The sequence below is a fragment of the Balearica regulorum genome, chromosome 1 (assembly GCF_011004875.1).
Source record: "Balearica regulorum gibbericeps isolate bBalReg1 chromosome 1, bBalReg1.pri, whole genome shotgun sequence".
Classification (NCBI taxonomy): Eukaryota; Metazoa; Chordata; class Aves; order Gruiformes; family Gruidae; genus Balearica; species Balearica regulorum.
In genome coordinates this window covers 87,384,199-87,403,937 of record NC_046184.1, presented here as the reverse complement: position 1 = coordinate 87,403,937, position 19,739 = coordinate 87,384,199, and the positions used below count along the sequence as shown (strand labels likewise).

Here is a 19,739-nt window from a genome sequence, read left to right as displayed (position 1 = left end):
TGGAGCAGGCTCTTGGCAGGACCTGTGGCCCTGTGGAGAGAGGAGCCCACACTGGAGCAGGTTTGCTGGCAGGACTTGTGACCTCGTGGAAGGGACCCACACTGGAGCAATTTGTGAAGAACTGCAGCCTGTGGAAGAGACCCACACTGGAGAAGTTTGGTGGAGGACTGTATCCCATGGGGGGGACTCCATGCTGGAGCTGCGGCAGAGTGTGAGGAGTCCTCCGCCTGAGGAGGAAGGAGCAGCATGTGATGAACTGACCACAACTCCCATTCCCCATCCCCTTGCACTGCTGGGGGAGGAGGGAGAGAAATTGGGAGTGAAGTTAAGCCTGGGAAGAAGGGAGGGGTGGGGGGAAAGTGTTTTAAGATTCGATTTTTATTTCTCATTACCCTACTCTGATTTGATTGGTAATAAATTAAATTAAATTTTCCCTAGTTCAGTCTGTTTTGCCTGTGATGGTAACTGGTGAGTGATCTCTCCCTGTCCTTATCTCGACCCATGAGCCTTTCATTGTAGTTTTTCTCCACTGTCCAGCTGAGGAGGGGAGTGACAGAGCAGCTTTGGTGGGCACCTGGTCTCCAGCCTGGGTCAACCCACCACAAAAAACAAGGTCTCACTAGTGATCTAAAGCAAGTTTTAGATAGATGAGTTTCAAAAGGTATCAAGTTTCTTTCCTAGAAAAAAAAATTGTCAGCAATTTTTAGGTTTATGAAATGGCCTCAGGCCAAATATTTACAACTAACAGTGGTAAAATAATAATACATGCAGAGAGCATTACCTCTAGAATCCTAGAATTACGATTATGAGGAAGAGTCACTATCCTGAAATGGAAAGAAAAGATTAACATGTTCAATTGTCTCATGTAAATAATAGAACCAGACCTCTCAGTTTTTAGGAAACAGAAAATTAGAAGACACAGATTGTTTTCCTGCCAGTAGCTCAACATTTTTTGCCCCGGTTTCAGCATTTAGAAATCCTGGTACTTCTAAATGTTACATCTTGTCCTTAGAGGGGTCCCTGGAAAGGGACACTGAACTGGAGAGACTTTAGAAATTGATTGCTAACAACTACAATTTATAGGTCTGATTGGTTCATAGTAACAATAATTCAGCCTCGTGGAATAAATAAATCCCAAATGGAAAGCATATAATTTGATAACTCAAAGGACTACACACACCACTATTGATGATGCAGTGGCATCAGATGCTTTGAAAATGGCAAAGACTGATGCAAAAACATGGTGGTATGTCTTTAATCTGGGTAATATTTTATTCTCTTTAGGTGGCATGGGTTTCCTATATTTGAAATAAAAATCCTTTTGCTGTTATCCAATGCTTAGAACTATTTACCTGATCATAAGCATGCCGCTGATGCCACTAGGGTGACCTAGGTCATTAAGACATCCATATGGACTGGGATATAGAACACAGAACTAGGTGAAACCTTTGCTGTTCTGGAAAGGCAGCTGAACTGAGGCCAATGCCTTTCCTTCCGTCAGAACAATTTCTTTCGTCAGAACAATTTCTTTTGTTTCCATTTGGCCAGGTTATGAGAGGGCATTTGACAATGATATTCTACTCTGACATTGGTGCTAGTAAGGCAATTTTCTGTCTAAGCAATTTAGCAAGCACTGAGAAGTCCACCAGTGAAAGGCATTATGAAGTAAGAATTAAGGTGAGCAGGACAGGTAGGAGCTCATGTAGCTTTTTCTCAGAGAGTTCTGGTAAAATCTTCAAGATGTAGGAAATCTTGGAATAACTTAATATTATCTAGGAGGAATGTGGATAACCCAAGTTTGCAGTTCATCTGAAGATACCAAAGATTTGTGGCCTGGGGCATGATAGTTGTCTGTTTGGAATAGTTTGGCACAACCATAAACTGTCCCTATTGAGTTGGCAGCAGAGCAAATCGAATTGCTTTTATCTCCTGTGAGATAAAGAGGGGGGTAAATCTAACCTCAGCTCAAATGCACACACTGGTAGTCTTCCATAAGGCTAATTCGTATTAATATTCACAAATTGCTGAAGACCAATGGGAGTTGCAAAACTTGCTAAACCTAAAACAATTTTTTTCTGTAATATCCTTTTAAGTAAACTGACCTAAATACTTGGACCCTGGAAGCAGAGCAGGTAAACTCTCCTCAGAAGACAAGACAATAACTATCTCAGGTAAATGTACCACCTCATGCAGTGGGATCATTTACAAAACATACTGTATTCTGTACTACAATGTACCTGGTAGGAGCTTGGTAACAGAAACAACAGAGCTGAAAACAGATGAGCAGATAGAGCCCACAGCAGGATTTAAAGTCCCTCATCCTTCCCTGGAGCAGGTACCTCCCTAAAAGCCATCTTCATTTAACAATTCACAACAGTTTCTTGAACATTAATCCTCTGCATATCCATACAGTGTAAGGGCCGAGTCCTTCTGCAATAAAATCCTCTTAGCTTGCATCCACACAGCAGCACTTGACAAAGGCTGACTGGAGAACTGTTCCATTTTATTACAACATTTAAGACTGCAGTATTGGTTTTGCTCTGTATCAGAATGAAAAATAAAATCAAATCTTTCTATCCATCTGACCATTCAGCATGGCTGCCAAAGTTGTTTTTACTGTCAAACTCTCTCATCAAATTAACAACATCAGACAAGTTTTGGCTCCTGAGCTGTTCCATTTTATAACAACTTTTAAAATTATTTTTGTTCTACAGCGGAATGAAAACAGAATCTTTCTAACCTTTATAACAAAATAGAATTCTATTGACATACATTTTTAGACTGAGAAGGCTGGGGTTTTAATACAACTATCTCTACTTTTGAGAAAGACTGTTCTTGACCAGAACCTTTCTGATGGTGTTTCATCAAAATCTATACACTTCCACAAAAATATTTCACCTTTAATTATATGTTTCCACAAGAAATCAAAAGGCTTCCTTAAAAACCCTGACTAACATTATTTCTGAAACTTTTTTCTTCAGTGACACATACCCTGGCTGCTTATGAGTCTTTGATCTCTAGGTGCCACACAACTCACAACAGCTTGTACTTCTTGGGCGAAAATATTCCTTGCCATAAGTGCTATGTCTGTGACATTAAGAGTTGTGTATTCACATCATGCTAAAACCAAAACTTCTGATTTTTTTGGCCGTAGGAATTTACTATAACATCCTTATCACAACATAAATGCATATTCCTTGTCCCTAGTGCTGCCCTCCTTTTTTTTTTTCTTTTTTTTTTCTTGAAGATATTGTTAGAGACAATGATGAGAGAGTCTAAAAAAAGGGATAAAGATATTGTTAAGGCTAAAAAAAAGGACATAAGACAATAGAAAGGTATAAGAAAATAGAAAATGTATGAGGTATTTAAGACCTACTGAAGAGAGGATATAAAAGTTATTTAGAAACAGAATAGTTATTCTTAACTGGTTTCTTGAATTAAATTTATGCCATTGGGGTGAGTAATAGAAGGTAGTTTTCAATAATTATGCTCATGAACAGACACATTTTTTAATATATATATCAAATATATATTATATAGCTATATACCATAAAATTATATATCATATAATTACATAAAATACAATATATACATATATTAAAAAAAATTCATAATACAGTAAGAGCACCTATCCCAGGAACTACATGCTCAATTCCAATCTAAAGTGGACCATCTCTTTGCATCATGACATGACAGCACTTCAAATAGTCTTACCAGCAGCAACCTTCACTTCAGAAGTCTACATTCTACACACTTCCAGCAAAGCATTCACAGAAATGCTTAAAGACTGCTTTAAATCCGCTACTTCCTGGCTAAATTAATTCCATTTTTTTCCACTTCAGCTTGTTCATTGATATGTTTTGCTGTCCTACGGAAGTTCTTAATATCTTGGGCTTTGTATTTTGTGTTGGAAGTGACAGGAGAAGAATCTCCTTCATTTACACTTAGAAAACCCAAGGATCCTTCTGTCTCTGCTACAGTCTATTGCCTATTATGGCAAGAAGTACTGTGAACATTACACAATTTCCCAAGGATTCTGACAGCACAATCTTATGGGAAAAAATTAACCAAAGAAAAAAGCCCATGTACAATATAAATAATTTTAAAACAATGCAAGATTCTACTTCTAACCACTAACATTTTTGTCCTCAAAATGAGCTCTACAAAGTGTGAATTAATTAAGATTTGTATGCAAGAACTCAGTTGAATTGGATTTTAATGGCAAAACTGTGCATATTATACTTGGCAGTAGATGGATTTAATTTGGGGGTCTCTAGTTTATTTGTTGAAACTGCACAACTAAGTTGCTATCTCAATATGCCTGGTGATATGCATTGGCTGTTATGTATCTTGACTTAGACAGTAAAACTGGCACTTCTGCTTTTACCAGTCCAGAAGTTTGAGGTATCTAAGTTGATACTACTTCCCTGTTAGCAAGGAGGTAAAATAAAGTGAGGTTTTATATGAAAACCATTTGCCATGCTTATCTGGAAGCAAGTAAACAGGAGAATCAAACAGGTCCTGTGTTCAGCCAGTGATGATAAGAAGCAGAACAAGTCGTAATCAACATGCTATATTCTCTTCTGTTTAAATATTAACAGTTCCAGCACGTGACATGCAAGCTAATGTTTGCTTGTTCATCACATGCAAGAATCAAACAGAGATAATCCAGTGCAATCAGATGAGTAACAAGATCCTGGATAGCCTGATTTAAGTGTCCTCACTATTTCAGACTTAAGGAAGAAAAGCAAGAAAAACAAGAGAAAGACAACATATGCCAGCAGATATAAGGACAATAACTTTTTTTTAAAACTGTATGAGGAAAAACTATCTTTAAGATGACATTGGTCTGGTATTAAATAGAAAAAGTAGAAGAGTCAATAAAGATGCATGAAAAGTAGGGCTAATCAGTGATTATTCTGATCTATATTCAGAAAAACAACAGATAATATTGTTGTATCATTTCATTAATAAGCAGTTATTTCCAACTGTATGAATAGAAAGTTGCAAAAAGGCAGCTTTTAAAGCTAGGCATACCAAAACCCAGTAGACATGGACAACGTAATCAAAGAAGTATTAAAAACAGGTAGCTGAGGAGCTCTTTAGATGATGAATATTGACTTTAAGCAACTCTTGGAGAACAAGGGCAGTTTTAAAGTAAATAAAAGAAAGCTGATGTCACACCAATGCTTAAAAAAGGGAAACTAGAATAACACATGTATTTTAAGTACTGGCACTGTAATGCTGATGACTACAGAATAACAGAGGAGCTGATATTATTTCCTTAATATCCTGATGGAGGATTCAATGAACAACAAGTAAAAGGAAGGTAAAATAATTATTATGAATTCAATTTTGTTCTTTTTTGAAAAAAACAAAACAAAACAAAAAAGGTGGCCTTTTCACAAAGAAAATAGCTTTCTCTGGTAAGACAGCAATTCTAGTTGAAACAGATAATACGATAATGTGAAAAGCAAAATTCCCTAAATATTCTTTGACTATTGATTTAGAAAGCAGTGACAAAGATTAAAACTCCTTAACTGACAGATCTAAAAATGCAATTACAAACAAAGAATCATCATCAAACAGGTGAGTTTCTTGTGGGGTCCAAAGCATACAACATATTGAGGCTACTCTATTTAAAAGTTTGTCAGTGATCTGGGAAAAGACACAGTCTTCAATTATAAGATCTCCAGAAGACACAATAAACATGGGAGATATAAAAAAATATAGTGGAAAACTCATTCATACAAAGAAATTTGGTTAATGTAGTTAGTATAGTGCAAGAAAGCAATATGATTTGATTTTGTTAAATTACAAGACGTATCTCAGAAGAAAGAAAACAAGACCAGTTTAGAGGATGGAGAAACTGTAAAGTGGTAACTTTGGGAAGGACTCATTGGGCAAGGGTGAATCAATCAATCCAAAATTAGCTTTCAGTGTAAAACAGTAGCCCAGATCACTTACACAATCTTCAGATTTGTATACAATGAGCTATCAAATAGGAGTACCTGCATTACGTTAATGCTTCGTTTTGATACGTATTCAACAAAAACACTAAATCTGTTTGGTGTCCACAATTAAATAAAAATAATGAACTGTAAATGTTTGTTAGACAAGATTCACAGAAGTTATTAAAGAATTGAAAAAAATAAAAAGAAGGAATTTATTACACATTGCTAAATAAAGAGAAAATTAAGGGACAACTTGAACACAATCTCAGAATTTCTACAAAGAGAAGATTAACTGCAAGATTTTATTTGATTTACCAAATAGGTCTGTAAGCCATACATTCAAACGTACATTTACACTGAAACTAGAAGTAACTTTTATCAGGAAAGATCCTCCCCAGAAGCAAATTAAGTTGTAGCAGATTCTCAATTGTTTCCAATCATTTAGAGAAAACATCTAATCTTGATTTTAAAAATTTCAACATACAGAATATTTTTTTTTAATACTGTGATCTGTGGTACAGGTCACAATAGTCTCTTCTGCCAATAAAATCCATCTACTGATTTCATAGAACATAAAACAAACTGGTGATAGCAGCATTGGTAAGAAAGCCAACTCTTGGGCTACAGCATTTACAAATTTTCTTGTCAGTAGCATTGCTCACCAAAAATGAAGAATCAAAACAATTTAGTGATCTTATTTTTGCACATATATACATATTTATTGCTTTTGCATTCAGTATGGTCTCTTGGGAAAACAGATCATATTTACATTTGAAAGTTTTGCTTGAGATGAAGGGAGAAGGAAAATCTTTCCAAAGCTCCTTTGGGATGGAAAAGATGAAGAGGAGAAAAAAGGCATCATTAAAGATGGCACGGGATAAAAAAAAAAAAAAAAATCACCTGCAGGAAACTTTCCTTTCAACTACATCAAACACTTCCACTACATTTGAGGTCCAAAGCCCAGATAGTCCATTTACCTTTTCCTTTCCAATACGAATGCCTTCTCCAACCAGTTCCTCCTCCTCCACCCACCCCCTGCAAATTATGGGATTTGCTGCTATCACAGACTTCACTCCACTTGTGTAATGGCCTCTTCCCCTGGGCTGTGCCCATCTTTTCTACTTCCACAGCATACTATACAGAGCCTAGAAGAAAATTAATTTATTCCTTAGGTTTGTTTATATATACATATAAATAAAAAATTCTGCCGTGTCTAGGAGCTTTTCTAATTTGTAGTCACCTCTACCTGTCCTCAAGGAATCATAAGTCTAGCAAGGATTTCAGGAGTGCAGTGCACACTGCTCATGCTGCCTCCCATCCTCAAAATGCAGAAGACACCAGTAGAGTTAGCTATCTACCCAGTGATCAACATCTGAGAAATATTTATTTACAGCAGATTTATTCTGCTCCCGTCTCACAGAATTCTAAGATGAGAATGGGCCACAATTTGGATTTGGCAGCTGATTTGATAATATTTTCCAGTTTGACAACTACAGGTAGAAGCCTTGCTGTGAAAAACCAGAATTAATATATTAATTCTTGACAGGTAGGGGAATGAAGAATAGTATTTTTAATTGCAGTTAAGCCTTTTTGGTTACACCAGATGACTTGTCCTGGAGATGAGTCAGAGCAGTGTGGAAGGATGCTGCTCTTGCAAGACTTTAGTTTTGCTGGCTTCACAAGCAGAACACCACATTTTAGAGGCAGTGTTCTGGGATCCCCATCCAAAAAAACCTGCTCTCATCTCTGCTACTTGTGCCTTTTTTCATCCTTCCATGACGCTTTATCCGAAGCATCTCAGCTTATTTGAGAGAACCACAAAATTATTCCACATCTCTCTCCCTTCCATCCCTCTCTCTCTCACGGCCATGTCCCTTATTCAACTGTCCATTTTCAGCAATGCCATCTACCTACTTCCAGTCTTCTGACGTGAAGGGAGGACATGAGGCTCCATCTTCTTTCACAATCTTTTCTCATCATGGAACTACTCCCCACCTCCAGCTTGTCCCCTTATAAGTATGGGACAAGATTCCTATTCCTTCTCAAAATTTCCTGGGTAACATAAAGGCAACTTCCCTGACCCTGTCCCAGTGAGTCCCAACAAAACTGGAAAACAACTCATACAAGGAAAAAAACCCAAACAAAACCCCTTCCATCCACACAGCCTGTAAACTCAATCTCACCAGAATTTTCAAGGGGGGCTGGGGGGGTGGGGAGGAAATCAGCTTCATGAACAAATCTAGTATGGAAAATTTAGGCTTGAATAGATTTTCAAAATTCAAAGTTTAGAAACTAAAACACTATCATGTTTAGTGGTGGTAAGTCACTTTAATTACACATGACATTACCAACCTTAATAGAAAGCTGACAAAACTAACAGGTAGATAAACAATAGAAGATACATACCTTGCATATGTATATACATATAATGTATATATTTTATTCAAACATACTGTAATTTTAGGTCTCATCTGTTGGAAAAACTGCACATGATAGATTAATCCTAATCATTATTAAATCTGTTGTTATTTTACAGGCAGCATAACATCTTCCCTCGCATATACAAAGAAAAAAAAAATTCCATGGCATTTTTATGAGAGACTCAGCCTAACATCATTTAATTAGGTGCTGGAATTAGCACAAAATTACAAATCAGAACTCCTACTCCCATCAAGTCACTTAAGAGACAGAAAAGGTGTTAGACACCTAATTCTCCTGGATTTGGAAATCTTTTAGCTACATAAACTCATAAACCCTGCCCTGATCCTCTTCACTTTGTACAATAAGAATGATAGGAAATACAACCCAGTGAGACGATAGAAACTCTGAAGGGAAATAATTTAGAATAGACAAAAGAAATTATTTTAATATGATATATAATTAGCTTGCAATATACCAAAAGCAGTTTGTTAAAGTGTCTTGACTTAAAGCAGGCACTGCAGACTGCTGTGCTGAAATTTATTAAAACCCCCTGCATTTCAGTAGACGCAATGTGCAAGACCAATGACATGGGTAACAATGTTACTATTAATACCATTAATAGCCACATTACTATGCACGTCATCAGTCCCAAATTCATACACATGTACACTTCATATGTTCAAAGACCATTAAGCTTCAGGAATCTCATTTACAGCCTCCCTAGAAATGAATATGCACTTGTGGAAATGCCACTGTGTTGAATCCCGCCACAAAGGAGAGAACCGTATGCAGTGAAGATGCTCCTCTCAGAAGAATATTTCACAACCCTGTGTTCTGTGCTAACCTCGTACTTGTTTATCCTTACTGCAGTGAAAGCTTTGAATGCCCAAACTGCACATGGACTTTAAGTGAACACTTAGGAGCAAATTCTGCCCAGAGAGGCAGGATTGTAATATGCTTGCGGCAACATGATCAATCTTTTAATTTGCTACAGCCAGAACGGAAACTGAGTCCAAGCAAAAGGTCAGAACAAGCATTTTATATTCTCTGTTAAAGGAGGGGAGGAAAAAATGTCTTTGAGGAGTAAAGTAAGTAGCTAATGAGACACAGCACTGACAGCTGGAATTTAATAAGTATCCACTTCAGAAGGAAAATTGCTCTTAGTAATTAAATACAGGTATCATACAAAGCTTCTGCTTAGAGCTAGACTTCAAAATCAGTCAGTAGGACAGAAGGGGTTTTACATCCCAGGTAATATAAGGGTGAGTCTGCCTGGGAGGCTAGTCCTAAATGAAGAGGGTTAATTGCATAAAATTCACAGTCATGTCAGTGGTAAATAATTCCAAAGGGACTTGTTCAGATAGTAGTCTGGCATTACTGAAAAACAGACTGCAACTAAAAAGATCCGTTATAAAGTCGTCCAAAACCTGAGACATATAAAAAGTTTATTAGTCATTGCAGAACTAAAATGCAAACAAGATTGTTTTAGAGGGATCCAAAATTCTTTACGCTCCAGGTCTGTAGGGCCATAAAACTCTACCTGAGAAAATTTTAAACAATCTTCTAATTAATCACAGGATTTTATAACCTCTCACAAGCTGTAAGTAAAACATTAACAAGGTAGTGAGAAGGAAGTCCTCTTTGTACTACGCATGATTCCTAACCCCACTGACATACCCCATTAGAGGAACCAGGTTAGTATTTAACATCAAACTGAGATAATAATGGGTACTAGCACACAGAGATGGTGTTTCATTTATGGCACTGCATTCCCATAAATAAAGGTATAAGCCTCTAAATTACTGGGAGGATCTAGGAGAGCAGAGTCTTATCATTTTTCTGTAATTTGTTACACTACCATCAAAATATGACCACATAACATAGTCTTAACATAGTAAAATTCATATCCCTAAAAAGACATCTTGATCCTCACTTAATTAGCAGTCCAACAGAACACTGTTGGTATGGCAAAAAGAACGCAGCTTAAAGTATCTAGATGGTTGAGTGTTTTTACCAGCTACATCCATCAGATTTGCATTTACTCAGGTATCCCTAAAACAATTACACAGCTGTATTTACGTCAGTGTAAAACAGCACTGACTCTGCAATACATATTTTAACCTACCTCATAGTACAGAGGCACATCCTTAACCTTTTTCCCCTTTTCATTCCCAGATTCTCTGATCTGCAAGGAAATAAAGCATTCTACTGTGAGAAGATTTTAAGTTTACACAAATTATTTTACTCGTTATTCCCCTTTGCAAACACTACACTCACATTCCAAAACAGAGAGGAATCATCTGATAGTACCCCTGTAACTTAGGGAGGGAACTTTTGTGATCAGCACCTTGAAAAAAAGTCTGTAACAAAACCTCACTATTTACAGGGAGCAGACCAGCTTATACAGTAAGCTCTTCTTTTTCCATTTTTAACATTTTAATTAGTGTAATTTTTCCACAGAGCAATTCAATTGAATACAAAATTTATAGTTACCACAGACCAAAGAAGCTAGTATCTAGAAGTGAGATCTAGGGTTTGGCTTGTTACTAGAAGTTTCTTTCTTGGAATACCTGTCTGAAAATGTCTTCATGTGTTATCACGCTGAAGAGCTTCCGCTGTGGCACCTGCACAGCAAGAGACAGGGCCTTGGTGTGGATTTCATCCTCAATTTTGTTCCCAACAACAAAAGCGATGCTAGGCTTCCAGTCATCCTATTTTCCAAAATAAAGTATTTAAGATATTAAAACACAAGCAAACAAAAGCACTTCCCCACAGTTTCAAGGAGTAATCATGTAGAGATGGTTGCTCCCTTTAAGACATATTCAACATCACTGTATTAATCACACTGAAGTAAATTGTATACAACTCGAAAAAACACATCCTACTTTGCCCCAATTCTTTCTGCCATCAGGTGGCAGCATTACGCTACGGAAAACACCAATGCCTACTCACAACCTCTACAAATCTCGCAGACAAATGCTGTATTAGCATCATACAAAGATAAAGTAACTTTTAAATGTCATTTCAGATCTGGCAGTTCAGTAAGCAAAGAAAGGAATTTGGAATTTATGTACTATTGTCATTGAATATATGTATTATTGTCATTATTTGCAGCAGGAAAAAATAAACAAATTTCAACCAGAGTTGATGGTAAAGTGAGGGAAAGGACCACTCAAAAAAAAAAATCAGATGTAAATGGTAAAGGGAGAAGTTTCTTTTTCCAGTTTTCCTGTACCCTTCTTCATTTGTTCTTTCTTTTAGCTGAAAAAACCCGTACTTAAATGTTTGCTATTTGAGTAACTGATGGCTTGGGATGGGCGAAAGCAACAGTTGACGTAAGTTTCAAACTAGTAAACGCTTGCATGGAGGGAAACAATTTGTCATACTCTTTAGGTAAAAAAGCATATATTCACATGAATATGGCACAACGTGATTATAGATACATGTCCCATTTTTGTAGCCACAGAATATTCAGAGAAAAAAAAACATGGAAAGATCACCTGGGTCACTAAGTGTAGCCTTCTGAAATTGCAAGTAGCTACAGAGCAGATACCTAATCCAAAAGGACCCCTACAATTCTACGCATCAAACTTCCTTGATGTTTTATAGCAGCACAAAATAAACATTAAGTTTTTAAAATTACAAAATGCAGGAGAGTGCAAGAATATCACTGATGCTTTAGGAGCACGCAAACACGATGGAATTTATGAGGAGAGTGTCCAGCTGACCTGGGGCAGCAGGCACTGCTTAATGGAAAAGCGACTGCAGCAATGATCTGTGTGGGGACTGTACTGGGTACACTAAATTTCTTTTTTCGCTTTATAGTTGGGAGGGAGAACAGGGGATGATACCTCCTCCTGCCTGAAGTTGCCAAGAGAGCTACCAGCGCACAGCACTATGAGAGAGATAGGTATTCCACTATTATGATCAAAACACGTGCACAGGAATTGAAGTTAATCTGAATTCAAGTTGAAGTTGTCATTGTATAGATGCCAAGAGTTGGACACAAAAACTTTACCATTCCTTGAACAAAGAGCTTTTAGATATGTACTCGTGTGTGAATGCATAATTTTCTAGGCTTTCAGAACTGAGATTGAAATTCCCTTGTGTCAGTATCAGGGCTTGTCAGCAGAGACAGAGACTTCAGAACAACCATCCGCTTGTGACACGAGCTAATGGAGGAACTGGTATTACTACACTGTCCTCTTCAGTGAGGACCACCAAAAGAGTGGAATGACACCCAGTAAGTCTCACAGACAGATGCTAACAGCAGAAGAAGAGTAAAACTCGGGAAGGTCAAGTTCAACCCTAAATGCTAGGGGAAGCATGGTCCAGCAGCAATATACAGCCTGTTCCCACAACTTCCTGCAGTTCTTCAGATATGTGAAGAAATCTCTATCCGATAGTCTTAAAGCCTCTGCCTCACGCCTTCTTAAGTGCCTCCTTAAAACACGCTGATATCTTGTTGCCCACAAATTACACCTGATTAGCACTGATTAACATCATCCTGCAACAAGGATGCTTGTGAAACTTGTCTTCCTTATAGTCCTGCCTCTTCTTGATCTTTCCACTCCTTGGTCCCAACTGCCCCTAGCTGACTTCTCTTTCCATTTCCACCTCTGTTCTTCATCTGAGTTCTGCCACTTCTAACACTTCCCACATCCATTACTTGCTCCCCTAGCTCTCGTCCTCAGTCTCCTTGTCCAGCTAGTCCCTAGTTGCCTTATCTGATCCAACTTCCAGCTTTCTCCATCCTCAGATTCCTTCTCCAAATCCTTGTTCTCCAGCCCCTCTAATACTTCCCAGGCACTGTCAGTTATGTTTGAGTAATGAGACTTTCTCCTTCATGATACTTGTGTGTTCCCTGGGAAGGCACTAAAAGCAACAGAGAGAGAATTTTCCTGATTTCCACTGTGATGTCCACCTTCACAGCAGCTCCTAACAAAGCACCAAGGCAAAACATCCTGCTTGCAAAAAATGAATTTTTTAAAAAACCTCAGGATTTATCCAAACACAACATTCTCAGAAAAAGGTATGCCCTCAGAAAAGGTATGCCGTTGACATCAGTGTGTCACATCATCTCTCCCCAGCTAAATTCTCTGCTTCAAACAAACAAGCTGCTAAAGCTTCTCTACAGAACAGCTATGAGAATATTTACAGCACAGGCAAAACCCTGGCTAATATATTAAAAATAAAATACATGGAATGAGCCTTTACCAGATAACTGGTGGTGAAAATTATAACCCCACTTAATTCTACTGAAGTATATGCAACTCAATACAAGGTCTTTTGCATAAAAAAATTAAACTGTATTAGAGATAGCCCATATCTCCCTAGCTGCAAAATGAAGAAAAAAATATTCCTTTTGTAAAAAAGGTGCAATAGCTGGGAATCAGAGCTAAATAAATACCAGAAATAGCTACACATACTTTAGCAGGGAATACTTATCCAGAATTCCCAGAGTCACTAATAGCATGTCATCTGTTTCTAGACTGACCAATTTTGAAGCCCTCAAGGATCATTCTTCAGAAAAGCTGAACATAGAGAACAGCACATGAAGTCAATAAGGGCAGTGAATGTGCAGCGTTAGTACATAGTTTAAGGTGTTTAATTGACTATGTTCTTTTCTGACTTTAAAAATCTATTATTTTTGCAATACTGTCCTTATATTATCAATACTGTAACAGTATCCTTAATGTTCAAGGCACTGAAAGGATAGAGAAGAAACAGACCCTGCTTCTACAGCTCACCACCTAAAATCACAACATAAAAATGAGAAGGAAAAGTAGTAAAATGTATATGGTTACTTTAAAAATATTTTCTCCCTCAATATACAACTGCTTCACTACTTAGTTTAATTCTTTCAAATGTTATTGTAGAAGTGAGACCTGAGAAAGGATCTGAAAGAGGATAGATTAGTGACCCTAAGGCTACCTCAAATGAGGTTCCCAGGTTAAAGAACAGGATAAAGAAAACCATAAAAATAACTACTGGAAAAGCATGGAAACAGTCTAGGGAGGCTGCCATTGAGAGTATCATGCAAGCACTACGTACTGTGAACAAAGACGACCAAAATGCCAGGAGTAGATATCCCAGAGAATCAACAACGCTGATTCAAACATGAATGAAAAAAAAAAAAAAAAAAGCTGAAAATGTGGCACTGGTAACCAAATACTCCTTAAATAATCTGAAACAAGCTCCAAATAAGGGGAGGCCAGACCACTCTCACTGGAACGCATTCAGTGACAATCACTGTCACAAATTACACTGGCCCCCTGTTTCAAAACTCTTGGCCATGTCAAGAGTTGAAACGCACCAAAGTCTCTCTCAGTGTTAGAAATAACCATCTATGTGTGAAGCTTGTATGTCCCTCTGGTGAAGAGGCTCCAATCCCAGCAAGATCCACCTAATTCTGAAAGCTCCATGTAAGCAGCTAGCAGTTTTCCAAAATTCTTGTTTTCACAAAACACAGAAAGCATCTCATCATCTTCTGGTTTCGTTCTCAAGTCTCCTTTGTGTCCCCCTGTATTGTGATTTTTTTTCCAAAAGTTAAAAACCAGTACACATAGCCTACATCTTATTTGTCACAGTAGTATTGGAATAGCTATAGGTATGTTAAAAAAAAAAAATCTGTAATTTCAATTCACATTGAAGAAAAAAGCAGATGTAGCTCCCAAATTTTTGTTTCCTTTTTAAACATGTCTTATTTTCTTTGCTTCATTTTCTAGACACAAAAGGGCAGGTGTTCTAAATAAAACATTTGAAAAAGTCAGGTATATTGTGTATTTTTGCAGTACCAGTTTCTAGATCTCTTTGGCCAGGAAAAGCATCAAGCAGCCATCTCCACCCCCCACCCCCACTTTCCAGGCAATCTGAATATCTCTCATTTTGCATCATCACTTATTCTCGTGGTATTTAATGGTTTGGGGTTTTTTGCTGGGTTTTTTTTTTTTTGCTTTGTTTTCTCTTAGGGCCACAACTAGTACATTCATTTAACTACAGCACAATTTCAAATTTATCTGTAAAGGCTGAAGAGAAACATTTGAAAACTTAAACTCCAAACACTTCAGCATCAAACAACAAGAGTTCTTTAATCTCCTGATTTTTAAGTAATGCCTTCAGAAATAACAAGATTTATTAGTGTTTTCTGAACACTTAGAGCAATATTACCTCTAGCGTTCTTTGATTTCAGCAATGAGGGAGCTTTTAAATCAGTTAAATACAGCTGGCATTACTGGGAAAGGTTGCTCATCAGCAATTTTGTAGACCTAACATAGTGATTGTGTAGGGCATCACTGTTAAGAAATCTGCAAGTCCACTTTCATGCTGACTGACGCACCCCCATATTACTAATGGATTCCGATTTTAAGAGCCTGAGCTTTCGCTGTATAATCTGGGCAGGTGAGAGAGTATCAAAACCTCTCAATTGAATGTTAATTCCTTTCTGAAGAGGAAGCTGGATGAATAATAATCAAAAGTTTGGAGCCACCCTATCCAGAACACTTTCAGTGGTTTTACAAGCTTTAATTTTAGTTCAATTTTCAGGCCCTAAAAGGCCAATGAAGTGACAGAAACCTTACAGATGGAACGTCAGAGCAGCATGTGGTTTCCAGTTGCTATGCTTAGTTATACTAGCTAATAAGAACATATAATAGAAAACAATTATTTCAATTGTTAAGGGCTGTATTTGCCCAGAATTCACCTTCCACTTAGCCAATATTGCCCTTTGACTACTTAAAGCATGCAAAGTTTAAAATTACAAATCTGAAGTTATATTTTTGTAATTTAATTCTGCAGTGAACCCAATGAAAATATCTTGATAAATATCTGAAGGCATATACAACTTGCAGCTCCATGTTGTTCTATGTAGCACATTAGAAACAAAAAACATGTACATAAACTATAATGTAAGGCTTTGCAAAATCCGTATTTCCTCTGTACATGTTTTTAAGTTGTCTGTTTGCCAGTTTTCACAGTGTGTTTAGTAAAAGCAATTATTTGGTTAGTATATACCATTTAAATCATATTTTAGTTAGCATACCCGTCCATAAAATCTTACCACCACTGGTAAAATGACTCCTTTTCATAGATCAGACTAATAAAATATTGTAAGTCATAAACACACATTAAAATGTGAAATTTCATTGCTCAGCCTATCTGGTACAATTTAAAACCAGTTCTAGTAAATTCCCTTTGACTCCACTGAAGGCAAAGAATATTCTCTAAACTGATACAAGTAAAAGATTTAAAAATTCTTTAAACATGAATTGTGAGGAGAGTAATTTATTTAATTGATAGGAGTTCTTGCCATCTCCTAAGTAATTTCAGATTCATATGGTATATCACATACAATACTGAGAAGGAGTAAGAAATAATTTTGTGCAGTATGTCTGGTGACACCTACAATTAAAGTTGCTCAACACTCTCTTTTACAGGTTGCTTTCAGTGTCCGACCTTTATATATTCAAGAGTAAATCTTTTGTGCTATAAGATTACTGGGGCGGGGAAGGGAGGATAGCATGGTTAGACTATTTGCAGAATGAGATTTGATTTTTAAAAGCCATTTTTATCCTTTAATAAAAAAATCCTTTGTGATTAAGTAATTAAGATATTCAATTCCCTCTGTGTTCAAGAGGAAGGAACTAAAATTTGGCAGCACAGCCATACTTGTGTCAAAGATCTGCTTTTACAGAGCACGTTTATTTACATTAAGTATACCCACATTTGGCCACACTTGATGAATCTTGATTCACACATGCTCAGAAGAGATTTGTTGGCATTTGACAGTTTTGCACCAAGTATGCTCCTGCCCACGACTATAAGAGCCGAATAAGAATTTTCCTGCAATAAGAAACTTCAGTGGCTGCCCAGCATCACAGAAGCCTGAGTTCAAGCTGACCGCAGCAGGGAGACAGTTTTCCCCATGTCCTCAAGGCTCTGTCTGCTAACAGCGAGACAGAGAAAGTGGAATTAGCTTAACTGGAACTAGCTTAACTGGAACAGAAAACAGTTGGACAATACCAGCGTTAAGGAACCAAGGAATCTTAATTCAGCCCCATGGGAACAGGTATTATGATAATCTTTCATTAGGTGATCACATATTTTTTCCTACAGAATTCCTGCCCCGTTCCGTGAACATATTTAATGTTTCTTTCCATCTGCCTCAATGTGTGGTCCTGAATAATCCTAATTTTGGCATTTCCTAAGTTCTGAGCATTTTATTTCCTACCTTTTAAAATACTTCAATATAATGGTTTCTATTTAACAAATGTAATAAATTACATATAGAAGCAGCAGAGTAAACAAAGCACTTTGTTCAGTGAATTCACTGGACAATATCCACAACCACAATAAACACCACCATAAAAAATAAATAAATCACTAATTGGCACCTTGCTAGTAAGCTTGGGAGAAAGGTCAGGAACGGAGTACGTGATGGAGATTGAACCTCCACCTCCTTCTCATGCTGCAGGGAGGTTCTCCTAGAGCAGGGGTGAGTTTCACAAGCAAGAAGGGGCTCAAGAGCCTTTGAAGTCTACTGACAAAAAAATGTATCTACATTCTAGGGAAAAATGGGAAACAACAGCTTTAGCTGAGCAGCTTACATCAAAAAGTGATTTTGTTTGGCTAAACTTGTACTATATGGTTACTATCAAATAAAAGTAAAAAGTATTTAAGAGATTTTTTTTTCATCTGTGGCATTTTCAGGAAAACTGATTATCCAATTTAAAAGCCTCCCCCTGAATTTAAAAGTCCTCATACTTAACCAGAACTCCTGGCATGTTAAAAAAAAAAAACCAAACGCAGCAACAACAACAAAAAACAGGTTTTTAACAGGGCAAAACAGGAACCCAGCAAACAAGGAAGCCACGGAAGTCATTTGTCTCACTTGCAGAAGCAGCGCTAGATAAACACATGCTAGATAAATATTATTGTTTGCTAAACTACTTCGCTATTTTGAAACCAAATTCTCTCTTGTAAGTCAAGATTTATTAGAGTTACATTGCCTACATAGAACCTGGAAACCTAAATATGCCTTTAGATCTTCACACACTGTAAAAGAAGGGGGGAAGGGGGGCAGGGGAAGAAAAAAGAGCTTTTTAGCTGCACACACTCAAGCAGGAAAATTACAGCCTCACATTTTCAACGCTACAGTTAATGCTGTGTCAGCACCTCCATCAAACCTCGTTGTTCAGCAGTTTATAAAAAGTTCACTCCGAGACGAAACTTGGCACCCAGAGCCCCAAGAAAAAAAAAAAAAAAAAATGCCCAGGAGGAAAAGCAAGAAACCCGCCGGGCCACTGCTCAGTGACCGGGGTGGGGGCAGCCCCACCGCACGTTGGGACGATTCACCGTCCTCCCCGGGGCGACTCTGGGACCCCGCGGAGCCCCCAGCAGCGATATTGCGGCAGCTAGGCCGGAGAAGCGGCGAGGTCCCCCCACCCTCAAATCCCAGGACCGGCCGGCCGGCCTGCCCGCCCCGCCGTGCCGTGCCGTGCCCCGGGCGGCCCCTGCCTGCCCTGCCCCTCGGCTGCCTTCACCTCCTCGAGGTGGGCGGACACCAGCGCAGCCTCCCAGCTCTTGGCCGCGGCCCCCGCCGCGGCGACCCCGGCGGTCTTGGGCCGCTTCGGGCCCATGGCGGTGCGGGCGGCGGGCAGGCCCCACGCGTCGCCGTGGCGACCGACTCCCGCGGGGCGACGCCTTCCGGCCGCGCCCTCGCCACGCCAAGCGGCGGGACTGCGGCGGGCGGTTACGTGTCGTACGTGCCCCTCCGCCCGGGTGCCCGCTCCGTGCTCGGTAGGGTTGGTTGCTCGCGTCCCGCCTGGGCCCCTCCTGAGCCGACGGCGGCCTTCTCGCCTAGCGGGTCGGCAGCCGCTTTGCATCGTCCTTCGCGACGCGGGCAGGCAGCTGCGGCCGCCACCTGGAGCCGCCTCCGACACGGCTGCCCAAAGGAGAGGCTTCGCCGCGGCTGCGTGGGAAGCACATAGCCACCAAATTAAATGTCACATCCAAAGGGCCGCACCAGACCATCCCGCCGGCAGCTCTCGGCGTGCCCGGGCAGGAGGGCGAAGGAGTGAGCTCACGCCGCGGCGCTGGAGCGTGACCTGAGCGCGGCCGCCTGCGGAGCAGCGGGACCGGGGAGCGCACAGGTGCGGGCAGCCAGGCCGGCTCCCAGGCCGAAATCGCTCTCCAAATACTACCATATGTTACGGCACTGGGACCAGAAAGGCAGAGGGAGGCACAGTTGGGAGAAAGCAGGAGAGCTGCCAAGATAAAGAATTCATTACAGAGGAGTCATGTCGTGATCTCACACTGGAGACGAGTGAAATATTCTGTGTGATTTAACATTTGGTGAAAATATCC

General features: G+C 39.1%; 1 protein-coding gene across 1 annotated transcript in view; it reads right to left on the bottom strand.

Annotated features, from left to right (window-relative positions):
* Positions 1–19,070, bottom strand: part of SPAG17 (sperm associated antigen 17) — a 115,292-nt gene extending 96,222 nt beyond the window's left edge. The window contains exons 1-3 of the mRNA XM_075764442.1: positions 18,917–19,070; positions 10,946–11,086; positions 10,501–10,560 (exon numbers count right to left, since the gene is read on the bottom strand). Of these exons, the coding sequence (XP_075620557.1) occupies positions 10,501–10,560; positions 10,946–11,086; positions 18,917–19,012 (297 nt within the window). The 5' untranslated portion in view covers positions 19,013–19,070. The remainder of the gene's footprint in view (positions 1–10,500; positions 10,561–10,945; positions 11,087–18,916) is intronic.
* Between the last annotated feature and the right edge of the window lie 669 nt (positions 19,071–19,739).